A 24,165-nucleotide genomic window follows, 5' to 3' on the forward strand; every position below is an offset into this window, starting at 1 on the left:
CTTTTGCTGTCAAATTACCTGTCTGGATGTTTTAATGTGGTAATGCTCACCATCTGCTCTGTCAGATTTGGCCAGAATAAAGCACATATTTTAAAACGATTAAACCTTTGAGAAAATGGGAAAGGCTGAGTTTTAAAAAAAATAATTCTATTAACTATGTCCCACTCCTGATATTTCTCGTTTTGAGTGATCTGTTCATAAAAAATGTTTGCAATATGTTTGTAATAAAACCCTGCTATCGGGAGATGTAGTATATGTACAATTCACTGACTACATAAAGAAGATGGACACAAACACTGTGACAGTAGCCGTACGCTCATCGTGAAACTGAGGCGATGTTGGTGTTTTGAAACTAGATGAAATCAGATGCAGTGTGGGTCTTACTGAGACACTGCATGGTCCAGCTCAATATGACTTTCACTGATACTTTTGGTTTAGTGACCATTTTAAGCCAAAGTGACCTTTTTTTTTTTTCTTAAGGTTTAGTCTAGTCCATGCTGTCATCAAGGTCATTTTAGTTTTGAGTCTTTATCTGTTCTCATGTGTCTCTCCTTGTGTTCTGTGTCTCCCCAGTCTGTTGTGTGTCTCCTGTGTTACATGTTGTCAAGCTCTTGTTGTCTATGTCCCGTTTCCTGTTTTATTTTGAAGAATCTTGTGTTCCATGTTCAGTGTGTTTAGTTTTGCTTCTCCATGTTGATTTGTGTCAGCTGTGTTTCCCCAGATGTTTCCACTTCCCTCATTACCCTTCTGTATATTTAAGTCCTCTGTCTCCCTCTGTTCATTGTCAGGTTATCTGCTTATCTCGCCTCATGTCTATGGATTATTTGTGTTTCCACAAGTAGGGATGGGTATCGTTTAGGTTTTATCTGATACCAGTACCAAACCGGTACTTTTGAAACGCTGCCGGTGCTTAAACGGTGCTCGAACTGGTGCTTAAAGAATGGAGAACACAAAATTGGTCCAAAAACCTCTCCTGTTCAGCTGTTTTTTTGTAAAAAAATAACAATGTTAGCCTTTTCTGCAGCTATAGGGGATTTATGGCATCACTATTGGCTGGAAGCAGTGCTTAAACAATGGAAAAAACACAAACTTTGTCCAAAATCCTCTCATGTTTAGCTGTTTTCCACTTTTTCTTTGGTCCTTTTAGCCTTTTTGGCCAGGGTGAAGGGAGTATCTGCCATCAAACAAGAAGACAGCTGCATGTAACTATCACGGTGTTTGCTAGTTCACCTTACATGCATTAATGTAATAACGTGGTTAGCCTACTCAACGTAAATTACACACGAACAACATTAAGCTACTCACGCAGAGAAGAACGGCTGCTGCTGCATCATCATCCTCATCATTTCTGCTACACTGGCAGGGCTAGGGGCCAGGACTCTCCTCTTCGGGTTTTTGGGGGATGTTGCTAACTCCGGGTCCGATAACAGGCAACCCACCCGCAGTAGATGTGCTCGGTGTGAGGTCTCGCAGCAAGCTATCAAATACGGCGCATTTCTGGGCTTTAAAAAAAAAACGCTATGTGTCGCCAGGTGTTTCATCAGATTCGAGGTGTTACCTCCTTTGACAGTATCACAGTATCAGCTTAAAGCACTTGTTGCTGCTGAGTTTGTATCTTTTGCTGTGAAGTACAGCCAGACTTTGCCATAATGGCACCGGATATCAGTACCCATCCCTATCCACAAGTCTCCATTTTTCATGCTTCTTTTCAGGTTCATGTTAAAGTCATACTTTTCTTGTCTCATTCTAGCTGTTCTCAGTTTAGGTTATCATTTAGTCTTTTCCTCAGTTCGTCTTTGCCTTTGTTTTTGTTTTTACCATCAGCCTAAATAAACGGCGCGCTTTTTGTTATACTTTGTTTTCTTTCCTGTGTCTGCTTTTGGATCCACTCCACAACACACTGGCCATCCTGGCTGTGACAGGATTCAGGTGTCATCACCTTTATAAGGGGACAAAATTGGCACTCTGGAAACACAGAAAGCAGCACACGATCAGGTGTTATGACCTAGAACATAATCGTTCCCTAACAATAAGTGGTTACCAAGTATCATATGATGTAAACGTGAAATTACCAGTAAGTGAAAAGTTACATTTTTTTGATAGTAGTGTAGAAAACAGTGAGCTTAGAGTCATCAAGACAAATACACAAAAGATCACTTAGCATTGATTTCGCCAGAAATTTGAAATAAAGTAAATGACTTCAATGGGAAAATGATTTTAGGAAAATCTTTAACACTGAAATTAAATAGCAGCCCGAAGTCATGATTCCCAAAAGCCATATTTAGTAAAACATTCTCAAGTTTGACTTTTAAATTGTCAGATCTGTGAAGCATATCCTGAAAATCAAGTCAGCATTTGTAGAAAATATTTTCTGGGAGCTGCGGTGAACTGAGAAAATGTCATCTTAAAGTCATTTGTTTCCCATCAGTGTACAGAATATTCAAATATGTCAGTCAGATGTTGGCATTAAAGTGAAGGGATGAGTAATCAGATTGCAAAAGCAGGATTTCTGAAATACTCTTATATGTATGTGCTTAATATTAACCTTTCTTAAAGTAGCCCTTTCCCTAAATTCAGCTTTTACTCTGAACGTCAAATTAAAACTTCCTCCCCGCTTCAAGATATTTCTGCAGCCCCCAAATCCGTCTCACCTCCCCCTCCACTTGGATGGGCTTTGATTTATAATTCTAAAGTAAACCAGCTGGGGCATGTTTGCATAGACACGCACACACACACACACACACACACATACACACACGCACACACACGCACGCACGCACAGCTTGTGTGCGCACTGATGCGTGAATATACACCAACAGCAGCGCCTCGCCTCTGCAGACAACTTCTAATACACTGTTATCTTTGTGTTTTTTCCACCTCGCGACTTATCGAGTGCAGCCTGCAGGCATATGACCAAAGGAGAGGGGAGCAGAGATGATTGATAATTAAGTGAAGTACCTGTATCGGTGACGTGGGTGGGGAAGACAGAGAGCGAAAGAGAGAGAGAGAGAGAGAGAGAGAGAGAGAGAGAGAGAGAGAGAGCGATGGAAGGAGGCGGGCCGGAGAGGAGAGAGAGGTCTTGCCTCTTGTCTTGCCGAGGCTCTTTGATTCAGTGGCAGTGGCTGAGACAACCCTGTTACCGGCCACTGTTAACCTGGTAAGTCCTCATGTTCTTCTTCTCTCTCTTTAAATCAGACCATTTGCCATTTATCTCTCTTTAGAAACGAGCAGAAGTTACTTTACAGGTCAGGAAGTCGGAAGAAATAAAGTTTGCGCATAAAATGGAAACAGATGAGGCGACACAACGCAACGCAGCGGCATATTTGGGATCTCCGTGCAAGTCAACATTAAGAATTGGTTCTTTTTTTAAACCAAAGTAGCTGATATTGGTGTTTTGAATTATATGAATATAGAAACGGGTCGGTGTTTTTTTTTTTTACTTTCCGGGTGCTGAAGCGCTCCAGCAAACCAAAGGGAAACTTGGGCGCTGTCCACGGTGCTGAAAGTGTTCGCGTGTTTAAAGACGGTCCGGTTGTCGCAGCTTTATCTCTGTCTGTATTGACAAAGTTTCTCATGGATAACCCCTCTCTTCTCCACAGTGTAACTAAGAGCCCCGATCATACTCGAGACCAACAGCTCGTGGCAAAGCAAAGACAGATTCCCCTGAAGGACTCTGTGTATTTATCGGGTATCTGTGTCCAGATATAAATCCAGACCTTTGGTCAACCCAACTTTAGAAGAAAAACACGCTCTTTATTGGATGACCACGACGTGTGAAGATGCATTGCGTGTCCGATGAGTGCAAAATCTGCCAGTTAAAGTCCGTGATCAAGAGCTCGGCGCAGACAGGAGTACCCGCGGTGAAGAAACCCGCAAGAAGCTCCACCCGGTAAGAAGTGGAAGAGTGATATTCAGTGAAGAACGAGAAGAGAGTGGGGGCCAGCAAACAAACACCAGCGCGTCATCAAATGATGGGGATAAAGCACCTTCTGCTTCTTTTGGTTTACTTAGACCCTCTGAATGTCCTGTGCGCCGCCACCACCAACAAAAAGAACAAAACCCCGCTGAGGAGGATCCCAAAGGTGAAGGAGGTCAACGGCAGCACCACCGCGGTCCCCGGAGCCGCCGCCGTCCCGGGGAAGATCACCCAGGTCCAGGCTCCGCCGCTCGTCGCGTTCCAGCACGACACCTGTAAGGGCTACTACGACGTGAGCGGTCAGTTCGACAACGCGTTCGCCTGCAACAATACCGATCACCGCTTCTGCTGCGGCAGCTGCTTTCTGCGCTTCTGCTGCGCGGACCGGGGTAAGCGGCTGGAGCAGAACAGCTGCAACAACTACATCACCCCGGACTGGATCAAAACCCAGCCCCCGTCACCGGCGCCAACAGGTGACACGTACGACCCCGCGCTGGACCAGACCAACACCACAGTGTACATCACCTGCGGGGTCATTGCGCTCATCATTGCCATTGGGATTTCTGCAAAAGTTGCCTACGATAAAGCCACGAAGCCCCCTCAGGAAATGAACGTGCACAGGTGAGATCTTTTTTTCTTTTTTTAATGTTGTCACAATCCAATCTGGGAAATTATAAATTTTAAAAGATGTCCTTTATGTAATTTCAGTTTTACACTTGTGTTCCTGTCTGGACTCTGTCAGTGCCGTTTACTCATATAAATCTGAACCTGTTTTCCTGTGTCAGAGTAATTAAGACTAATTCTTAAAACTACAGTTTATCAAGTGATCAGATGGGGAAGCCTTTTTTGCAGATTGACACAGACTTCAGCTCACAATCTGATTTTTTGCTGTCAATTCCTTCCAATAGATTTAAAACCCAATCTATATAGTTGCTTTCATGGGGAATCAACTAATCTATAGTAACGCACATAACTTACACCTTCAGTATCATGGGTTCAGTCTACCCCATGACCTTTTAACATGTACCATTACTCTTTTCCCCAGAGATTTGCTTTAAAAAAAATCATAGATACCTTTACAGGGCACACATCCCATTCTCTGGCAATCCTTGAAGGCGGGTGGTGGTATTTTATGTCCGTCAAACCTCCAGGGAATAAAGCAAATGCCACTGAAAACCATTATAAGTGATCACGTTCATCGTGATGGGAGTGGTCTCTTTTGCAATGACTTTTTTTTTTAAGTCCTCGAGGCACCAGTAGTGGTCACTGAATTGCTCAGTGAATATTAAAGCCACATAAAAACACATCCTGTAGCCATTTCAGTCACAAGCTGAACAAATTGCTGTATGATGTGTGGAACAGGCCAAAGGCAATGTTTGCCCCCCCACACACACACATCATCATCATCATCATCATCATCAGAAAGTCAATTATAAGATATTTTCCATGCAAATGACTTCTGTTTCCATCCTTATGTCCTGAATCAGACCTCTTCGTCTATTTTTTCAGCTTCAAGGCATTTTTTGTTGCCTAAAAATAATTCCGCTGACCAAATTATGGGCACCGTTGTGCATTTGATAGTCTGCTGTGCTAAACACTGCAAATGGTGTGCTGTTGTATAGAAAGCTTTAACCTGGGTGTAAAATCTTGCAGTTTCTTATAATTTGAAAAATGTATGACTGTCAATTTGAAAGCTTGGAGTATTGCAGCTAGACTCTTAATAAATTACAAAGAATAACTGATCTTTCAGGACTGTATTGTCTGCAGCCCAGAAATAGCCAGATAACTGTGGAAAAATTCAGACTGTGGTTCATTTCAGCAGGATATATCATTTCCAAATTTTTCATTTATTTTCCATGCAGTGCAGTCTGGAGGCTTTGCATTGCATTCTAAGTGATAAAACGTGCAGGACCCTACTCCCTATTTGAATAAAACTGAGAACTTTGGTACTTTATGCAAATCAAAGGCCAGATGCAAGATCACTGGGAGCTTATTTCTCACTTCAACTGTTGTCACTGTCTGTCTATCCATCCATCCATAGAACCCTAAAGTGACTGAAAACTTTGTTATCTTTCTTATCTTTAATAACAAAGGGATTACAGATAAAGTAAATCTACATTTTAATCATCCTCTTTGGCACGATAGCTCAAAATGCCACACTAGTTGTTCATGTTTGCTACCAAATGTGTACAGCTGTGGTTTCAAATATGTCTCTTTCACTGTCTGTAGCTTTAAATGGAAGTGAGCCACTGTGGCCACCCCATCTTTCTGGAAGAGGTCTGTGAAATGGCAGCACACAGATCGCATGTCACCTGACACAGACTGAATGATACTTCGAATGGAAAAAATTATGCCTATTCTGCCTTTCTGAACTATTATTTTACAATGAACTATAATGTGATAATAATAATAATGATGATAGGAAACATTTTAGAAGCAACTTTATGCCAAATAGTAGCACAAAAGTCATCATGGAAAAACACCAAAGGATCTAATAGTTATGTCCTTGTTATTTGGCTTCACAGTTTTGACATGCATTGTGCTGACATTAAAGATAAAAGAAATAAACTTGGTGTTCAGTTCCTCAGATACCAGCAAAAGACCACGTGGCCTACTTTGCTCATGGCTGAAACATTTTAGGTAACAGAGGATCTGATGGTGGACTGTTCTGAAGATTTAGCAGAGTGTGGTGACTGTAACTGTGATGCCATAATGTTACAGAAGTCTTTATAGGTTGCTTTCGTCCACAGGAATGACTTTTATGGTATCGTAGTATATCAGCTCATGCTGTTATAGAGTAAATTTCTACAGTAGGGGTTCTTTTATTGTTCGTGTGGTGTGTGGTTAGATAGAATTTCTTGTGTTTTGAATTTTGGTTTCCACCTTGAGATTAAAAAAATCTTTTTAGATGCATCTCCGTCTGCATTCCTGCAGAAAAGGTAAAATGGAAAACCACTGTCTGTTTTACTGTTTGATAGACATTTTGCACGTAGCTGATTGCTTCCATGTCTGATGGATATTCCGTCGTCACTGAAGCAGGTATTAAAAGGATAATTAAGGATAGTGTTTAATTAGTCGTAGGTTTGACTAAAATTGCATTTTCCACCCACAATTAAAGAAAAATTATAGTCAGTTAGTCACTGCTGGTGTTCAATAGTCTCTGGAGTCACCTCGTATTATCCATAGTTGACTCTGGACAGAGCAGTAGAGGATGTCTTGTTTCTCTCCAGAGCCCAGAAGTTGACTTAATGATAATTGCGCATTGTTATGCTCGGGTCATGAAGCTTTGTTGCCTGCTGATTTGAAAATGTCGAGGGAGATTACTCAGCTGTCTTTCTTAGAGAAACAAAGTAACAAGTTCTTGATAGAAAATGTCCAAATTCAAGCTCTGACAAACAACACAAAGAAACCTTTTCAGCAAATCAATTATAGATTCAATTTAAGCTAGAGTGTTGGCTTTCTCCTTTCAAAAGCTGGCACAGCAAGCTTTTAATATCCATATGGACTTTATAATACAGTGTTGTGTTTGTAATGGACACAAAAATAACAACAAATATCACGATGCAGATTTTTTTTTAGTCTGTACTCTGAAAAGTGAAGCAACATTTAGATTTATGCCTTCGTACTGCTTTTCCATCCTAGCCATGGGGTGTACTTTCAAGTGGATCTGCTTAATGTCACCACTTCAATATGAGGGCTGGTGTCGAGAGTTTAGAGAGAGGACAATTAAACGAGGAGGCACGGCCTGCTGGGTGCTCAGTAGCATTTTCCCTCTTTTTATGATTTATTTATTTTCACCAGCCATTTGGCACATAGAGCTGTTGTAATGATGTCTGCTGGAATAGACCTCAGAGGCTGGCAGCAGACATTCATGCTGACAGCCGTGACCACAAAGAAGTAGTGGAACATGGGATTAGCTTTATATTTGGCAAGGGCCTGCTCCTGAAAAGTGTGAGCGTCTCTCTTAATTTCCGGTGCTTCTCCAAAGTGATTTAGACTCCTACCTCTGTGACTGAGGGAGGAATGTGAGCAGAATATTGAGCTGTTGGCAGACCTTTGCTGTTTGGTCTGTGACCTTCACCGAAACGCAAGAAATGTGAGTGAGAGCTAAAGTTTTATTGATCGCTTTTCTCGGAAAAAAAAAACAAGATGCAATTTATGCTAGTTACACATTTGGTGCTTGTGAGCGTCTGGGGCAGCGCGGTGCAGGGCGGTTGGTTTGACTTACCTCTTCACATCCACCAGGACACGGGAGACCACATCTAGGGTTTGGGAGCGGAGTCTGGTTAATGTTCAAACCCTTTATATGACAGTTTTATCAGAAAACGTGTAACATCAATAAGGACGAGACTTCATTTGAAATGTAAAAGCTCCAAGTTTCCATAATTGTTACTGTTTAGCATGTGGCTAAACACATTCTTATTCAAATCTAACCCTGCACAGATCACCTGTAACTTTGTAGATGTTCAAAGACAAATGAAAGGCGTCTTACAACAGTTCGACTCACTCACGTTCACGTAAATCACTGAAATTGGAGGATTTTTGCTTTCAGTTCAGTTCAACAAGAAAACATATGCAATATTATACCTATCCTTTATATTAAAGTTGTTACATACACAGTGTTGCTATTAGATCTCTAACAACAGTAGGTGAGTTTAATTGCGGTGTTCCCCAAGGATCGATTCTTGGCCCTTTGTAATTACTATTGTAAAACTTGGTTTACCACAGTAATTATTTTTCTCAGTTCATTTTGAGGCTGCCTTCATTTTAAAATCTCTAATGTTCTGACTGTAAAATATGATCAGATTGGATTATGCATCTTTGACTGATTATTCTTGCTCCAAATTTTTTTCTTATTGTATCCTAAAAGATTCTTCTTTACACGAGCTTTTATGAATATTGTATATAGCCGAGCTCATGTAATCATGGCACAAAGTTTATCTAAACTTGTAACTTACTTTTAGGACTTTATTTTTACCAAGTACTTTTTTACATATTGAGTCTTCTTCTTTGTAAATAACATAGATAGATAGAATATATTCCATATAAACAGTAATCACATTTATAACAGCTGCTCCTACAGTTTTGAAGAAGCTGTGTGAAACTTGCTTCCTTCACATTTTGCAGTTTTATACCTGATTAAAGTTGGGTCAGTTCCTGCAAACTATACAGGATGTGCTCCTGCTGCACGCAATGAGGTATCAACTGGGACAATGCAAAATCAGGTCGCCTCTGTCTGTGAAAACGAAACAGCTAAAGTGTGCTCATCCTGGAAGGGAAATGCTATTAATATACAGTATATCTCCCAAAGTCACAGAGTTATGGAAAAGTGGACTATGTGGTTCCTTTAGGTTGACATTGACACAGTTAAATTGCCCTTTCATTTCTTCTAAGAAAGCGCACTGCTGGCACTCCGTGTCAGAGGCAGACACTGAGCCTCCAAAAGTTGGAAGCAGAATTAGTGAAATATCACTTTTATTTTGCGGCTGCAAAGAAAAGACACGGATTTATCGCTTTGCAAACAGGCCTCGAGCTTGAGTCCGGTACAAATAACACTCTGTATCGTGTGCATTGCTTTATTGACCACCTGACTCCCTCGTGATTGTGGATGTAATTAGGATTTCCTTTTCGCCTTGCCCCAAACCTCTGTGGCTCAAACTGAAGCTGCAGCTAAACAAATTAAGAAGAGCTAAGAAAAGAAAATGTTGGCAGTTGGAAACGAGAACATATCAGTTCATGTTTTTAACATCACTGCGGTTTCCTTTCAGAGCCCTGGCTGACATTTTGAGACAACAAGGACCGGTTCCCATATCTCAGTATGAGCACGAAAACATCGCAGCGCTTGACGGGTCCCCCAAAGATGAGACACCGGTCAGAACCTTGAAGAATCATTACACACCTGTTCACACCAAGGCAGCAAACCACGGTAGGTGACACTGACTGTAAAATAGAGTGTGTGTGTGTGTGTGTGTGTGAAGGCCAAATAACTGGCTTCATGTGTAGCTCTCACCGTACGTCCATTTACAAATCCAGCTTTACGATGTTGTGACGTACAGGCGTAAACAGAGACCTCCTTTGCTCTGGTTAATCTGCCACAGCGTCCTGTGATTGGCGTCCAGTGAAACAAATCCTTTTTCTTGAGTTGCTCTGTAGAGCCAGCACTCACGGAGGTGCATAAATGAAGCACAATCCTCTGTCTGAGTTCTCCTCTTCCTCATGCTAAGGTTGCATAAGCCTACTCAGCATTGGCTAAAAATTGAGTCGTAAACTATTATGTTCTGCGGGATTACGCCAGCTTTTTGTCCAGAGATAATTCTGGTGTAACGCTGTTCCTGCTACTTTTATCTGGTTGGTCTCCAGATCCCTGCTCCAGGGATTAGCTTGTTTGCTAAGTGCCCTAGTATGGTGTCCCAGATTCCGTAGTGTTATGTTTTACTCTGGTGTCATTCTGCCTTCACCATTTTCTCCATCAGCACCACCACCCAACATGAAGTGTCAGAGGAGAGCTCATACTGAGTAGCAGGATATCAGAGCATGACTCATTTTCTGCTACAGAATGACTTGATTTCATTGGCATATATGATTGAAATGGAACCGCTCCAACAGACAGGAGAAGCAACACAAGCCTATAAGTTTGTGTTTTACAAAAGAAAAGCAAACAAGAAAGAAAAGTAAATCACGTCTCACGTAATCACCAACTCACATGGTCGAAAATAATACAGTGTACGTTCTTTTCCATCATTTTCCTATAATTTGTTGCCATTTTGCTCTGCTTTGGGATTCAAAGGTGAACTTCATAAGCTCTCAAAACAACAGCCGAGACCCAGGGGGATGTTTTCTGAGATATTGCCTTTGCTACTGGAACTTATAACTGAATTAGTGAGTGTATCTTTAAAGTAATAAACTGCATTTTATTTGTCAAGGTTGAGCTAATACAATCACTTTCTGATGCAGTAGTAATTTGGCGTATAAGCTGCAGCACTGGTTCAAAAAGTTGTGAAAGCCAGGAAGCCTGCGGGAGAGGCACACATACACACATGCATGTCTGTTTGACAATCTTTATTGGCATTAATGCATTCTTTAAACATCACAACCAAGCCTGAGACTATTGCCTAAACCATAAACCAATTCTAGGTTTAACCCTGGCGATCGTGGCTCAAGAGTTGGGAGTTCGCCTTGTAATCAGAAGGGTGCCGGTTCGAGCCCCGGCTTGGACAGTCTCGGTCGTTGTGTCCTTGGGCAAGACACTTCACCCGTTGCCTACTGGTGGTGGTCAGAGGGCCCGGTGGCGCCAGTGTCCGGCAGCCTCGCCTCTGTCAGTGCGCCCCAGGGTGGCTGTGGCTACAATGTAGCTGCCATCACCAGTGTGTGAATGGGTGGATGACAGGTTGTGTGAAGCGCTTTGGGGTCTTTAGGGACTAGAAAAGCGCTACACAAATACAGGCCATTTACTAGTTACCAACCTGAAACAGGCAGAAGTGACGCCAAAGTAGCAGCAATGCACTAGGGGTAAGTTTAAAAGCTCATCCGCTTTGATAAAACATTGAAGCAGCTTTTAGAATAAGCTTCAGTGTCTGTTTGTGTGAGTACAAACACCGTGTAAGGACTAGTCTGTGTGTGATTCACAAAGTGACACATAACGTTCTTCAGTATATGGTAACACCCACAGAAAAGATGTTGGTAAATTATGAAACCCGTGTTTTATTACCCGGCTATTGTTTGCTGTGTGAACAGAAGACCTCCCAGTGAACGGGTGAATGGTGACCTTAAGGAGGATGACGGATGTTGAGATGGCTGAAATTTTGGACAGTGATGGGAATTTAAAATGAGGAAAACTATCTCTTTTAAGTATTACAGTGTTAGTGCGAGCATTTACACGATGTATTGCAACATATTATTACTACTACTGTTAAGTATGTGGATTTGTGAGCCCACTCATTTACACCAGAAGAATGGGGAGAGTTTGTTGCTGCTTGGCAGCATGCGGCTTTATTTTCATTATCATAATTATTGTTAGCTTTACAGAACATTACAAAGACAGATCAGTTTATGCACAAAACACACACGTCTCATAAGACTGCGTTTGGTTTTCATTATATCGAGAAACTGAGGAAATGTAAGTTTTTATGAGGGCGACAACAAAACACTGCAGTAATTTTAAAGTAGTAGAAGAGGTCTGAGCTAAAGAGGACATGTTTATGTTTTAGTTCTATATTTTTATCCTTGGACTCTATTGGAGCAATTTACATTTCATGTTTCTTCACTGCTCGTCTGTTTCAAACAGTAGATGAACTTGAATTCCTGCTTCATCCTTTCCTTGACCTCATGGTGTTTACTATTTAAGCCAGCTATTTAAGCAGAAAAAGAAAGAAAGATGTTGATGATCCCACAGGTGCAGTATTCTTTTGGCAGCCTGAAACCATCCTCTGGATCGCTGCAACAAATCAGAGTTAATGGGCAGAGAGAATGAAGACAGATTTGAATAGACTTCTGTGAAACACTGATATACAACCATGAAAGAGAATAAAATATACTCAGAAGAAGCTACACTCAGCGGATGGGCTCTAACAGTATGAAGCTCATTCTCTCTTCTTAATCTTTTTTATCACTGTCTTTATATGTTGTGATTAAAAAAATAGCCCTTCAAAGAATTATAAGCCTACAAGAGCCAAGTCATATCTCCCCCCCAAAAAAGGACAGAGTTAGAAAAAAGGGGGGGAAACTCATTAAAAGAGGTTTATGACGTGTAGCAAGTTGTGTTCTGGATGTGAACTCGAAACATCAGCAGTGCGTTATGAGCAAATCGCACTTGCTGTTCCGGAGGAGAAACTGTATTATAGCCTATCAAGATATGATGCTGATGGAGTGTGTCTTCTGGTGAGGATAGTACCCCTCAAGAACTGTCCCAGAGTGAGCATTATCACTTCAATTTCCTGAAGTTTTGTTCTCTACTCTCATTTTGTCCTCTAAAGTTTCTATGTTGCTGCGAAAATAGGCGACAAATGTCTTCCACACTTTCCACACGGAGAATGAAATCATCCTTTCAGGACACTTACTGCAACTGGGTTCATCTTAGTTTTGATGGAAACAACTTTGGGCTGAAACTTTCAAAAGATGATGTCATTGCATCAGTTTGCTTGAAGAGTAGCAAAAAACTGTGTCTGTATTATATGTATTATACTTGTACTCCGTTATTTTACTTGACATTCAGATATAACTGTATATGGGAAGGAACCCACTGTGGTGAATACAAAAGACATTAATCCTCTGCTTTAACAGCTTTCACTCCCCCGAGAAAACGTTGCACCGCATTTTTAACCCTGGCTGGAGGGATTTGTTCACATTCAGCCACAAGAGAATTAGTGTGGCCCAGCACTGATATGGGCTAATAAGGCCTGGCTCACTGTCAGCGCTCCAAAGGTGGTGCATGGGACTGCTACCTGACAAAACTGTCAACACCTTGCACTCTGTTTCCATCTTCAGTCTGTTGTTGCCTCCTCTGTGAAGGTTTTCTGTAGGTGAGGGACATTTGATTTTTGCTCATATGGGTAATTGTACATCCTCCTGCAGGACTAATGAGCACAATCACCTTTTCAAACTAGAAACCTCGGTGTCAGGTCAAGATGCCAGATGAATCGGCTGTCCTGGTGAGCAGATTCAGAGGCTTTGAACAATGCAAGAGAAAACATTTTCTGCACGCAGATGGTTTTTGAGGAAAAAGACAAATGCTGCTCTGAATAAAGAGTTTGATTTTGTTTATTTGTTTAATCAGGTGACTGATACCATTTTCATCTGTTTATATAGGATATCAATCTCTGCAACCAGCATCTAGTTAGATTAGCTTAGCAAACTGGGGGAAATAGTCTGTTTATTTCTGTCCAGTGGTAACAAAATCTGAAATGTCCCTAGAATTTTGACCCAGAACTATTTGGAGCAAAACTGGAACATGATAACAGCAAGAAGCTGGCCTGAAGACAAATATTAAAACATTGTATATTTAGTGCATTATCTGTAGCAGTAACATATGCCCAAAGGAAACAAGGTTAACCTTAGTTTTTGGCCAGAACACACCTTAAAGCAACATGTTTTTAAACGTCCCAGCAGCTGCAGTGCAACTCAACATGTCGATGCCCTTTTATGCTTCTCTATATTTCATGGAGGTGAAATGTCACACTTTTAGGTCCTGACACACTCCATCTCAGCTTCAGGAATAATTAACAATTGTAAAAAAATGAAGATACCACTATATTTGGTATTCCAAGTATAACAAATGTGTGGGAACCATTTTGCTTTGGTGACACTCATATGGATCCTGCTGCTATAAGTAACCCTTTAAAACTAAATAAGAGTAAGCCAAACTATTTCAGGCTGGAGTTTCATATAAATAGAGGGAGTCATACAGTCAAAGTTTGCAAACACATCAAGTAGAAATAAAATAAAATAATAAATAGAAGCAGCTTTAGGCTCAGGCTGCCTCGCAGGAGCAATTTATATCATGGTGAGCGTCTCCAGCTCATGGTTTTAGTGTTTTAGGTGTTTTCCTTTGAGTGTACAGAACTTGTGAATCATCAACATTTCACCCTGTGAGAAAAAATAAACATAGCTATAGTACAGCATTCATATCTGCACAGAGAGAGCAGTATTAAAAATCAGGCACTAAAAGGAGTGAAAAATGCTGCCCCCCATCCTCGGATATTTCCTGATTTCTTTCAAGGTCTCAAACTAACAGTGGTGGTCAAAGTGCGTCAGTAATCAGGCTTTAGTCATCCTCTGGGTTTGATAAAAGGAAACAAACGAGCTGTGTTGCCGAGGCGTGATGAAGACCAGGCCTAATGCTCCCACTTGTTTCTTCTCATTATGATAATTTGAAATGCTGTTCGATCTCCGCTTCCCCTGGCCCAAAGGTCTGAGTGATGTTATTGACTTTGAAGTGGCTCTTTGGAGAAATAGGCATTTAACTCTTTGCTAGTTAATGCAGAGAGGTGCGAACCGAGAGCAGAGAGGAGGAGGAGGAGAAGCTGTTTGATGAACCACCTCTACGAGTTTGCATGTTTGTTTTTTTTAAACGTTTTCATCTGTTAATTAATGCTGCCATTTTTAATTTTCTTTTAGGCAGCTTTGTGGGAGACAGGAACACTCAACACTGCCACGGTGCTAGCAGACACCTTGGGTTTCTCCTTTGTGTTCACACCAGGCTCTCAGTTACACCCGTGTTCATCCCGATGAGGGGAAATCACCGATTACAGATCTTTTAACACAAATAGGGTTTAAGCTTTAACATTGATCATTCTTACACATACGCCTCCAAAAGTCTTAAAGACTTTAATCTAGTCTGAATTATATGAAAACCCAGTTCTGTCCTTACTAAGGTTCCAAAACCTCTGCAGTTTTATCAAAGGCTTTCAGCTACTTCAGAAAAAACAAAGGGCCACTGAAAAGAGGAAATATGAAACCTTGAAATCTGCTGATTCCATTTCTGGCATCCTTAAGCAATGCATATTGACAAGCTAATCAACCCACCTGAGAGTCAGTTTTGCCAGTTTTGCCATTTTATCCCTGTTTAGTATTCTTGTCATCTGCGGCTGCTCTTTTATAAAATGGCAGAAACAGCTGGGAATTCACTGCAGACTCTCCTTAGTTCAGAAGCGCAGCCACACCAGCATTTAACATGGTGAAATGTTTCTGTTAAATTCTTTCCAATAGAGCGTTTTTAATCAATGGATTTACCTGAGGGGGTCAAGTAAATTCAGGTGAGTTGAACTTTGGCGATGTTGCTCTGGTAGCCAATAGCAAACTGTCTTGAGAGCACTGATCTGTGAAGGAGTGAGCGACTGACTCTGAAGAGGAAAATTGTGTTTCGGCATTCGTTGGTCCAATTTATCTGACTTCAGTCATTTTAATTATCTTGAGTAACATTGTTACTGTCATTGCTGCTCACAAAACAGAACCAGAATTCAAAAGTTGTTTGGGACTTTTTTTGTAGATTTTCAGATGGCTCTCAAAATTAAATGACATTTTAAACTAAAGTACGGTCTTTTAGTTCACGTGCATGTACAAATATTCGAAAGATTTCAAATATTTTACCATTTGTTTGGTTCCGTTTTCGCATCGATGTAATCTGCAGGATTTCTGTTGGCCAAGGTTTTCAACTTGTGAGTCTCATAATGTTATTAGAGGAAAAATGAATGAGACTTCACAGCACACTTGCAGCTATGAATACTAAAAAGTCACCATTGTCACAATATGAATGTTTTGAATGCCAGCTGGCCCAAGAAGTGCACAATAATCCATATTTTTACTTTACTTTTCATGTAACTTTTCATAATCTTTGGAGAATCCAGGATATCGAGCAGCTCTGCTGCTCCAACAGTGACGACAAACTTGGAAAATAACTGAATGTGAAATATGTCAGACACTTTGTGTATCTTCCTTAGGTCCTCCGAACACTAAGATATTCACCAGTAGAGGATCGAACAAATGAAGAGATCAGTAACAGCAGGGAAGGATTCACTTAACAGTTGTCAGTCTTAACATGATGATGCAACTGCCTTTTGAGTTGTGAAACAGATGATGTCAGCTTATCTGAGTCTGCATCACGAAGCCTGTGTCTCAACTTGAGGCACAGTACACAGCACGTCCTTTAAACTCTCAAATTTGTTGCTGAAATATTAATTTTCCACAATCTTTGTCTCACCAGGACATTACGGAAAAGAGAACCTGCGCAGCGGAGGCCAAGACATGCACAACTTCATCTCCTCTGGGTTTGTCACACTTGGACGTGGCCACTTGAAAGGTAGTCCATCCTCATTATCTGTTTTTCACTTCACAGTACAGTGAAGTGCAGAATAACAATCATTTCACTCGCTGTGCCGTGCTGTCGAGCTCTTTCTGCCAAATGACTGTGTGCAGGACTGCGCAGTAAAAAAAAAAGTCAAAGAATGTGACTTTTGTTTCAGCTCAGTGGAAACTGGACGCTACAATTCATAATGGCTTTAAGTGACATTTTGCAAAGTTCCCACACAGACACACATTTCTTATCTATGATTAAATCCACACTTCCAATGACAAAGTAACACTTTCCAACTCTGTAGGCAGCCAGTGTGAACGTAGCATGGCACAGTTGTAGATTTCCCTCCTATTGTCCTGTAAGGAGCATTAGATTAAGAATGAGCCGTAAACAAGAGGCCTGTTGTGTTTTTATAGCGCAGCACTCCATAGACGAATCGGGGCAGATGTCCTGGCAGGGCGATCTGGACATCCCCATGTCCTACGGTATGTTCTCTAAATCTTCCATTTTCCAGCCACACAACCTGTTTTCTGCTCACACCTGATAAGAGAAGTTGCTCACACTTCACACACACACACGGATCAGTGGAGTGCCCTTGGCCGATAATCACAGCTCAGTCACTGGGTGTACAGTGCCAGAGTTGTAATATTTTATTTATTCTATGGGAGGTGGTTCTCAGAGCCCTTGGATTTCTGCTGGTGGCTGTTTGACAGCAGCTCTGAATGAATACACTGGTCGGCTTTATTTGTATGACCTCTACGCACGGCTGCTTTGATGCTTATAAGTGAGAGTCTAGCCGGGGGTTAACACTTTTCAGCAGTCGGGAAGGTAAGTGAAAGGTTCACAGTCTGAAGTTTGTTTGTTTTTCCTTCTTTTGTTGAGTTAACGTGTGATAGAATCTTATCTTTGGTCATAAACATGTCATTAGTTGTTTTCACATGTGAATTCCTGGAGAATCAGGTTGAAATGGCCCTTTCTCAGCTGTGTCACGCAGCAGATGATCCTCTGTATCAGATGTTTTATTACTACTGGAAATATTGAATTTGCTTATGGCGATGAGTCGCATGTCACCCACTTTCTGACTGTGAGTTATCCAGATAATTACCTGCTCTATTTGCACGAGGGAGCTGGGAGGGTGAAGTGTGCTTAATGTCCAACGTGACTCATTTGGACATTTGGTTTCTGACACACAGCTCTGCTGGGTAACGTTTAGAGAAGATCGAGGCTGCAGGACGTGATGAGTGACTTTTATGTGACTTTGATCGGGAAAATACTTGCTTCTTAATCGTGTCTTTAGTCTTATGTTCTATTATGGAATGTTGAATCTGCTATTGAATCCTTTCCAGTTCTTAAACCTAAAATGTGTGGTTCATCTTTGAAGTTCTCACTTTTAACATCATAACTGATCCGAATTCTCAGGAGACTGCAATTCAGACCCATGAAGAACATTTTGTTGCAAGCTTGTCTTTTTAAGTGACAATGATGTGCCAAGAGGTGTTTCTCCTTTAGAAAGTGTGGTGGCAGGAGGACTGGTGATTGAACTGATGATTGTAACCTGATAGGTTTCGAGTCCCAGTGATAGAGAGCGACAGAGAGAGCGACAGTGCAGTGGAAATGGCTTTGTGAGATTAAAAAAAAAAAGTCTAGTGTCGTTAAAAAGGGGAGAACATTTCTGGATCATTCAGCTTCACACAACCTGAACAAGTTAAATTTGGACCAGTCGAGTTGACCAGCTCGCAGTCCTAACATGTCTCCTGAGAAACGCTGAAACTCGTCTCGGTTATGTCTGCACAGACTCTCACTGAGCTAAAACCAGCGAATAAGTGTGTCTCTGTCTGGAAAGGTTACATTTGGATTTTTGTAAAATTATTGATTGTTGTAAAAATACCCAGAAAAACTCAGTACTCAACATAAAGAAAAGCTCAAGAAAGGACTTCAAATTGCAAATTGTTTGCAACTTCACTCTATGTATGTGAACATTTATCTCTAAACCTTAATATACATACGTAAAAGATACGCTTTTTCAATAAAACCCAGATATAAAGATCAGAGATGATAATTAATCAATTTAAAAATTATCTTTTTAAATGTGTTAATGACCACTGAATGTTTTATGTACAGGACTGTGCAAGAGGTTTGAGCCACCCCTCATTTCTTTATATTCTGCTAGAAAAATGGGAAATGTGTGCAGGATGTTATGGTACATACGTTTTTTCAATTGTTTTAAGGGCACATTGCACACCGTGCTGACACATTTCAGCTAATGACAAAATGCAATTTCATTCTTATGAAGCTGGATTATTTTCTTTTGCAAAAAAACTAACGAATCATGTGTTTATGCATCAGGCTGTTAGCATCAGACAACAATGTGCCTAAATAGCTGTTAGTTCTTTGCCGTCTGTGTGAACTCAATACTATCTTTCCTTGAATTAAGTGGCTTTTTAATGCTTAAATGACTAACAGGAAAAAACAAACAAACAGTGTCCACAGAATATTTTGGAAACACCTTCAGAAACCCTGTAGATCTCCTGCTGGAGAGCACAAAAAAAAAAAACAAACAACGTCCGGCTCCTTGGAAGCAAAAAAAAAAAGGAAATGAGGGGTGGCTCAAGACTTTTGCACAGTACCGTATTTTCCCCTGAGGCTAACTTCTGATAAGAAGGACTTGCTCCGAAGCAACAGAACCAACACCAAATAAAATATAGCAGAATGCGTAAAAGCTTTTCATTTAACAGACACAGAAAAACCTTAAAATCTAAGAGTAAAGCGAAATTGTTGCCACTGATAATGAATTTGCTGACATCTATTGTTGGGAACTGGCAAAATCTCAGCCTTGAAGCTCCCTTACAGTAACACACTGAAGAAGTTGGAGGTAATGCAGAAACTCTACTTGGAAATATTATGAAAGAAGCAAATCGATTTCAAAAGACACAAAACGAGTCAACAGAAATGCTGAAAGTGAAGCTAGCATGCGCATGTCATTAAAGCAAATACTGAACAGCAGTTCTGAAAGCTGGAAACGTCAGCTTTCATGAACTGGATGAATCCCTCTAACTAAAGACTAACACTTCAGCTGTTGTCTGAGGCAGCGACCCTCTCCTGACTGTACCTGTCACCCTCTCACTGCACCTATTAGCTGACACGCTTTAGCAGCCTGATGGCGGTAGCTGTCACTTCAAAGCGGAGGTCCTGTCAGCTTCCATCATACGTGTCTTCGTTTAACAGCTGGCTGTCGGCGGGATCCCCCCCCCCACACACACACACACACACACTTCCCGAACACACGGCTACTGTCAGGAGGAAGTAGACTGACAGATGTGCACGTGTCACAGCTGACTGCATCCTGCCCTGGCTCCAAATCTGCTCCAAAAACATTTATTTATTTATTTATTTTTAGCAAAGATCATCCACAGTGAACATCTGCACAGGTCAGCTGTTCCAGGCAGACATCACGTCCTTAATTCTGGTTCATGTGAAGAGGTGGAAAGTTCATTTACTCAAGTTCTGTTGTAGTCAGAGACCGTTTGGAGGAATTTTACACATTTCATTCTTTACTTCCTCCCTTTTCTTTCTGTTCTCCTTACCTTCCTTTTCTGGTCTTGCTTCCTTCATTGCTTCCTCTCTCCCTTTCTCCCTTGTGTTATTCTTCCTGTATTCCTCTTTTAGTTTTCAGTTTGTTCCTTTCTTTCACTCTTTCTAGATTGTCACGATGCATTCTCCATTACTTTTCTCCATCCTTTATTTATCTTTTACTGCATTTATCATAGTTTTTGTCCTTCCTGCTTCACCTTCGATGGATCAGTTACCATTAAACACACCAGTGTTGGAGATACAAGGCTTTGGTCACATAGACCAGGTTCAGTAGTTGAACACATTATATCAGTGAAAGAAGAACTATTTCATTAGAAGTCCATTTTCTATTCAGGTACATCCTGGATGCGTTTATTGGCCTAAAAGGCTGGATGAGACATTCACAATCACTCCGTTAGACAATATCTAAGCATGAATACTTTGACCTTACGCCCCATATTGTGTGTGTGTGCAACATTGTTTTGTTTGTGTGGGGGTGCTATAGTGACAGGAACAGTACAAACAGTACAGATTTGAATGTACGTCAGTCCCACCAAGCTGTTAAACAACGATCCAAATAATGTCATTAATATTCATGCACCTGTGATATAACATGACTCTCTGAGCTTTGAGTGCATCCACAGAGACACACGAGCATCTCTGGTTTGCCTGCAGGAGTGCTCGGATCAGGTGGTAAAGTGACTAAGTGAGGCTGGATGGATTATATGTAGCGATGCTGCTTAACAGCTCCAGATATCAGTTTATATGCAAGTCAAGCAGATGCAAACAGCTGATGTTTCTAAATATTTTAACTGAATAAAACTGGTTGAGATGCTCCGTGTTTTGGTTTATCCAGAAGTGTGATCACTGTATTTGTTTCGTATAAGGTCTGGTTATGAAATAAGGCAGGAGAAAGCAGGGTGAGTGGTTTATTTTAAGGCCAAAAGTAACATAATTCAGTTTATTTGATTTTTCCTGTTTAACTCCATCATAATTACAAGAGGGTCTACTGTTACATTGTTGATTTAGAAAAGCTTCCTTTAGTAAAAACGCTTGCGCTCCCTTTTGCAAGTCAAGGAATGTCAGTTTAATCAAAGTAGCACAGATTTTAAGGTTTTGTCTAAGAACATGTTCCCAAAGGAAAGGAAAATTCAAAATAAGATCTCTTCTTTGTTCAGCCTGTTTCTCTGAGTTTAATTTGACATCAAAATGACATTCAGGGCATTTTCCTTCTTTCTTTTATCTGAAATAATTAATCAGCAGCGCTTTAGATAACAGTAAGATTCAAAGAAAGCTTGACTGGCTTGTGCATCAGTATCAGAAATTTGACTCAGTGATGGAATTAAAGGCTCAGCTTTGTTCTCACAGTTCTTAGATCTACATCTAAACTTCAGATTCTCATTGATGTGACACAAATCTGTCTATTCTGGTTGGTCCAGCACATTTTTTGGTAGATTTTTCAAGTTTTTATTGCTATTTCATTTTTTAAAAATGACTTTCTACCATCCATGGATGGATGGATGTACACGCCCAGTGTTACACAAGTTAGCTACAGAGGCAGCTTCTTTCGCTGCGTCCTCAGTCAAACCTGTTTGCACTGGCTGTTGGATGGTTTTATGGACAGAATTTCTAGGCAGAGCCAAGAGGCTGAAGATGACCTCGTTTTGCTGCTGGTGTGGTCCTTCATCAGGCGCTGGCCTTTAGCTCTCACTGGGGTGGTTTGCAGCATGAAGTGTGAAGCGCCAAGAATGAAAATTAGCAGCTCCAAGTCTGAGACCATTGTTCTCAGCTGGAAAAGGGTGGAGAGCCCACTCTGGGTTGGTAATTAGAGGAGAGACCCCAGGGTAGACCCATGACATGCCTGAGTGATTGTCTCTTTCAGCTGGCTTGGAAAGGCCTCAGTGGCCCCCTGAAAGAGCTGGTGTAGGTGACAGGAAGCAGGGTTTCTGGGCATCTCTGGTTGGACGGCTGCCCCCACATCCTGGACCCAGATAGGGAGCAGAATGTAGATGGATGGACTTCTTTCAAAAGTAGTTATATGACTTTACCAATTATTACACATACATTAGTTTTTCTGTAGTTTTAAATGTCTATTTTGAAACAGAGAACGTTGCTACAGTATTTATTGTTGCGACTACAAAGAAAAGGGTGCCGTAAGCAGCAAGAGTTTTCCTCCAGCTGTTGACATTTAAAAACAATTAGCAATCATTTTCTACTAGTAAAGTAAAATCTGCAGCTTTAAAATACTGTTTAATGGAGTAAATCAGCCACAAAAGCTGTGCAGTAACACGGTCCAGTCATGTTTGAGGAGCAGGAACTAAAATATGCTCGCTGCTGTTACCCGAATAGTTGTCGACTCACTGTAACTCTGAGGCTAACGTGTAATATCTCTGAGGTTAAACAGTCCCAATGTGTGCATTTAGCGAACATCTCCCAGACATCTTGTGTACAAACATCCCCCTCGTCCTCGGGGCTTATTCATCTCTCTCCTTGCTTTCCCCGCCTGTGGCATCCACTGATGTGCATCCTGCTTAATTACTTTTTCATGAGTTGCTCCCTGTTTTCGTCCTGAGGGAATTGTCTTCCAACCTCCCCAACCCCCCCACCTCCCCACCCCGTCATCCCAATCCACTTAAGGTGACCTTGTCTTATTGGGACGCACTGCTGCAGCGCTCCCACCTCCCCTTGCTTTAATCCCTCCAGGCCTACAGTGTGTCTGTGCCTATGCATGTATGGGGCTGCGTAGCTGAGTGTGAGTACAAATGGAGGGGTGTCAAATTGTGCCAAGTAGGTTTCACTTTCCAGTTTGCCTCCATTACCGAGTCCTTATATAGGCTCGTCTTTACAGATGCTCGTAGCGGCTGAAAATCTGAGCATGCAGTAACTGAAAACGTCAAACGTGAGAATCACTGATCAATAAAATCCTGTAAGGTGACATCAGCCAATTGCATACTCATGTTTACCAAACTAGACTATGACGCTTTATATTGATTCAAAGGGATCAGTGGTGAGTCAAGCTCCTTCTGGATCCAGTGACGGCTCCCTGCTGCTGCTGCTGCTTGAAATTCTTTCTAAAGTTTCCAACTTCATCTGGAAAGATAAGGATGTGCACCAGCAACCGAGATTTTATTGGTTATAGAAGATCATGCATTCCCCCCTCAGTGTGCAGCCACCGTTTGTGATTGGAGCTGATAATGTGTAATTATTTTTGATATCTGATTTTGAATAGGCTTAATGCTTCCTCGACAGTCTTGGTGCAAATATCCAAATATCACTGGGTTGAGATTGTAGTCGTTGTGGAATGTGTCTTGAAAAAAAATGCATGAAATGAAAAAAACTCCTCTAAAAGAAAAGAACTATAATATTTTTGAGTCTAAAAGGGAGACAGATGGTCTAAAACAAAGAATTAGCGATGAAAGAAAGTCTCTTAGAGAATTTTGATTCCTCTGAAGCAAAATATTCTGTTAGTAATAGTCAATGAAGTCAGTGTGTACAGTTGCACTACTGGTACTGAGTGGGTGTGCCCCATTCTACAGTCCAATAAATGTCCCATTCAGCTGTACAGTAAGTCTCCCATTTAGCCGGTGGATGTTTCCCAGCAAACCTTCTGGCATTTACCCGTCTCAGAGCTCCTGGGTGGTGAAATAAGATGAATTGAAGGATCATCTGCATCTGCAGCTTGTCTTTTTCTTATAAATCTGCCGTTTTTTCTTTTTGCTGCTTCTGGAAATGGAAATATTTTTCAACAGTAAATCTATTTTGTTTTTCCCAGTGTGTACCGTTTCAGCTACCTGCTAAACCAAAACAGCCTTTTCTTGCTCAACCAAGCCTTCAATTTTCTGGCAGATTTCATGCTCAGTGAGGGTCACAGGCACCAATCAAAATGTTGCTG

The 24,165-nt window shown here is 41.2% G+C and overlaps 1 protein-coding gene across 2 annotated transcripts in view; it reads left to right on the plus strand.

Annotated features, from left to right (window-relative positions):
• Positions 1-2,893: 2,893 nt before the first annotated feature.
• Positions 2,894-24,165, plus strand: part of LOC102312812 (protein shisa-6) — an 85,802-nt gene continuing 64,530 nt past the window's right edge. For both annotated transcript variants that reach the window (XM_005924173.3, XM_005924174.3), the window contains exons 1-5: positions 2,894-3,157; positions 3,600-4,537; positions 9,685-9,842; positions 16,614-16,709; positions 17,120-17,188. In XM_005924173.3, the coding sequence (XP_005924235.1) occupies positions 3,969-4,537; positions 9,685-9,842; positions 16,614-16,709; positions 17,120-17,188 (892 nt within the window). In that variant the 5' untranslated portion in view covers positions 2,894-3,157; positions 3,600-3,968. The remainder of the gene's footprint in view (positions 3,158-3,599; positions 4,538-9,684; positions 9,843-16,613; positions 16,710-17,119; positions 17,189-24,165) is intronic.

Source organism: Haplochromis burtoni, unplaced genomic scaffold, assembly GCF_018398535.1.
Source record: "Haplochromis burtoni strain Fernald_Lab_line unplaced genomic scaffold, NCSU_Asbu1 Contig_68, whole genome shotgun sequence".
Classification (NCBI taxonomy): Eukaryota; Metazoa; Chordata; class Actinopteri; order Cichliformes; family Cichlidae; genus Haplochromis; species Haplochromis burtoni.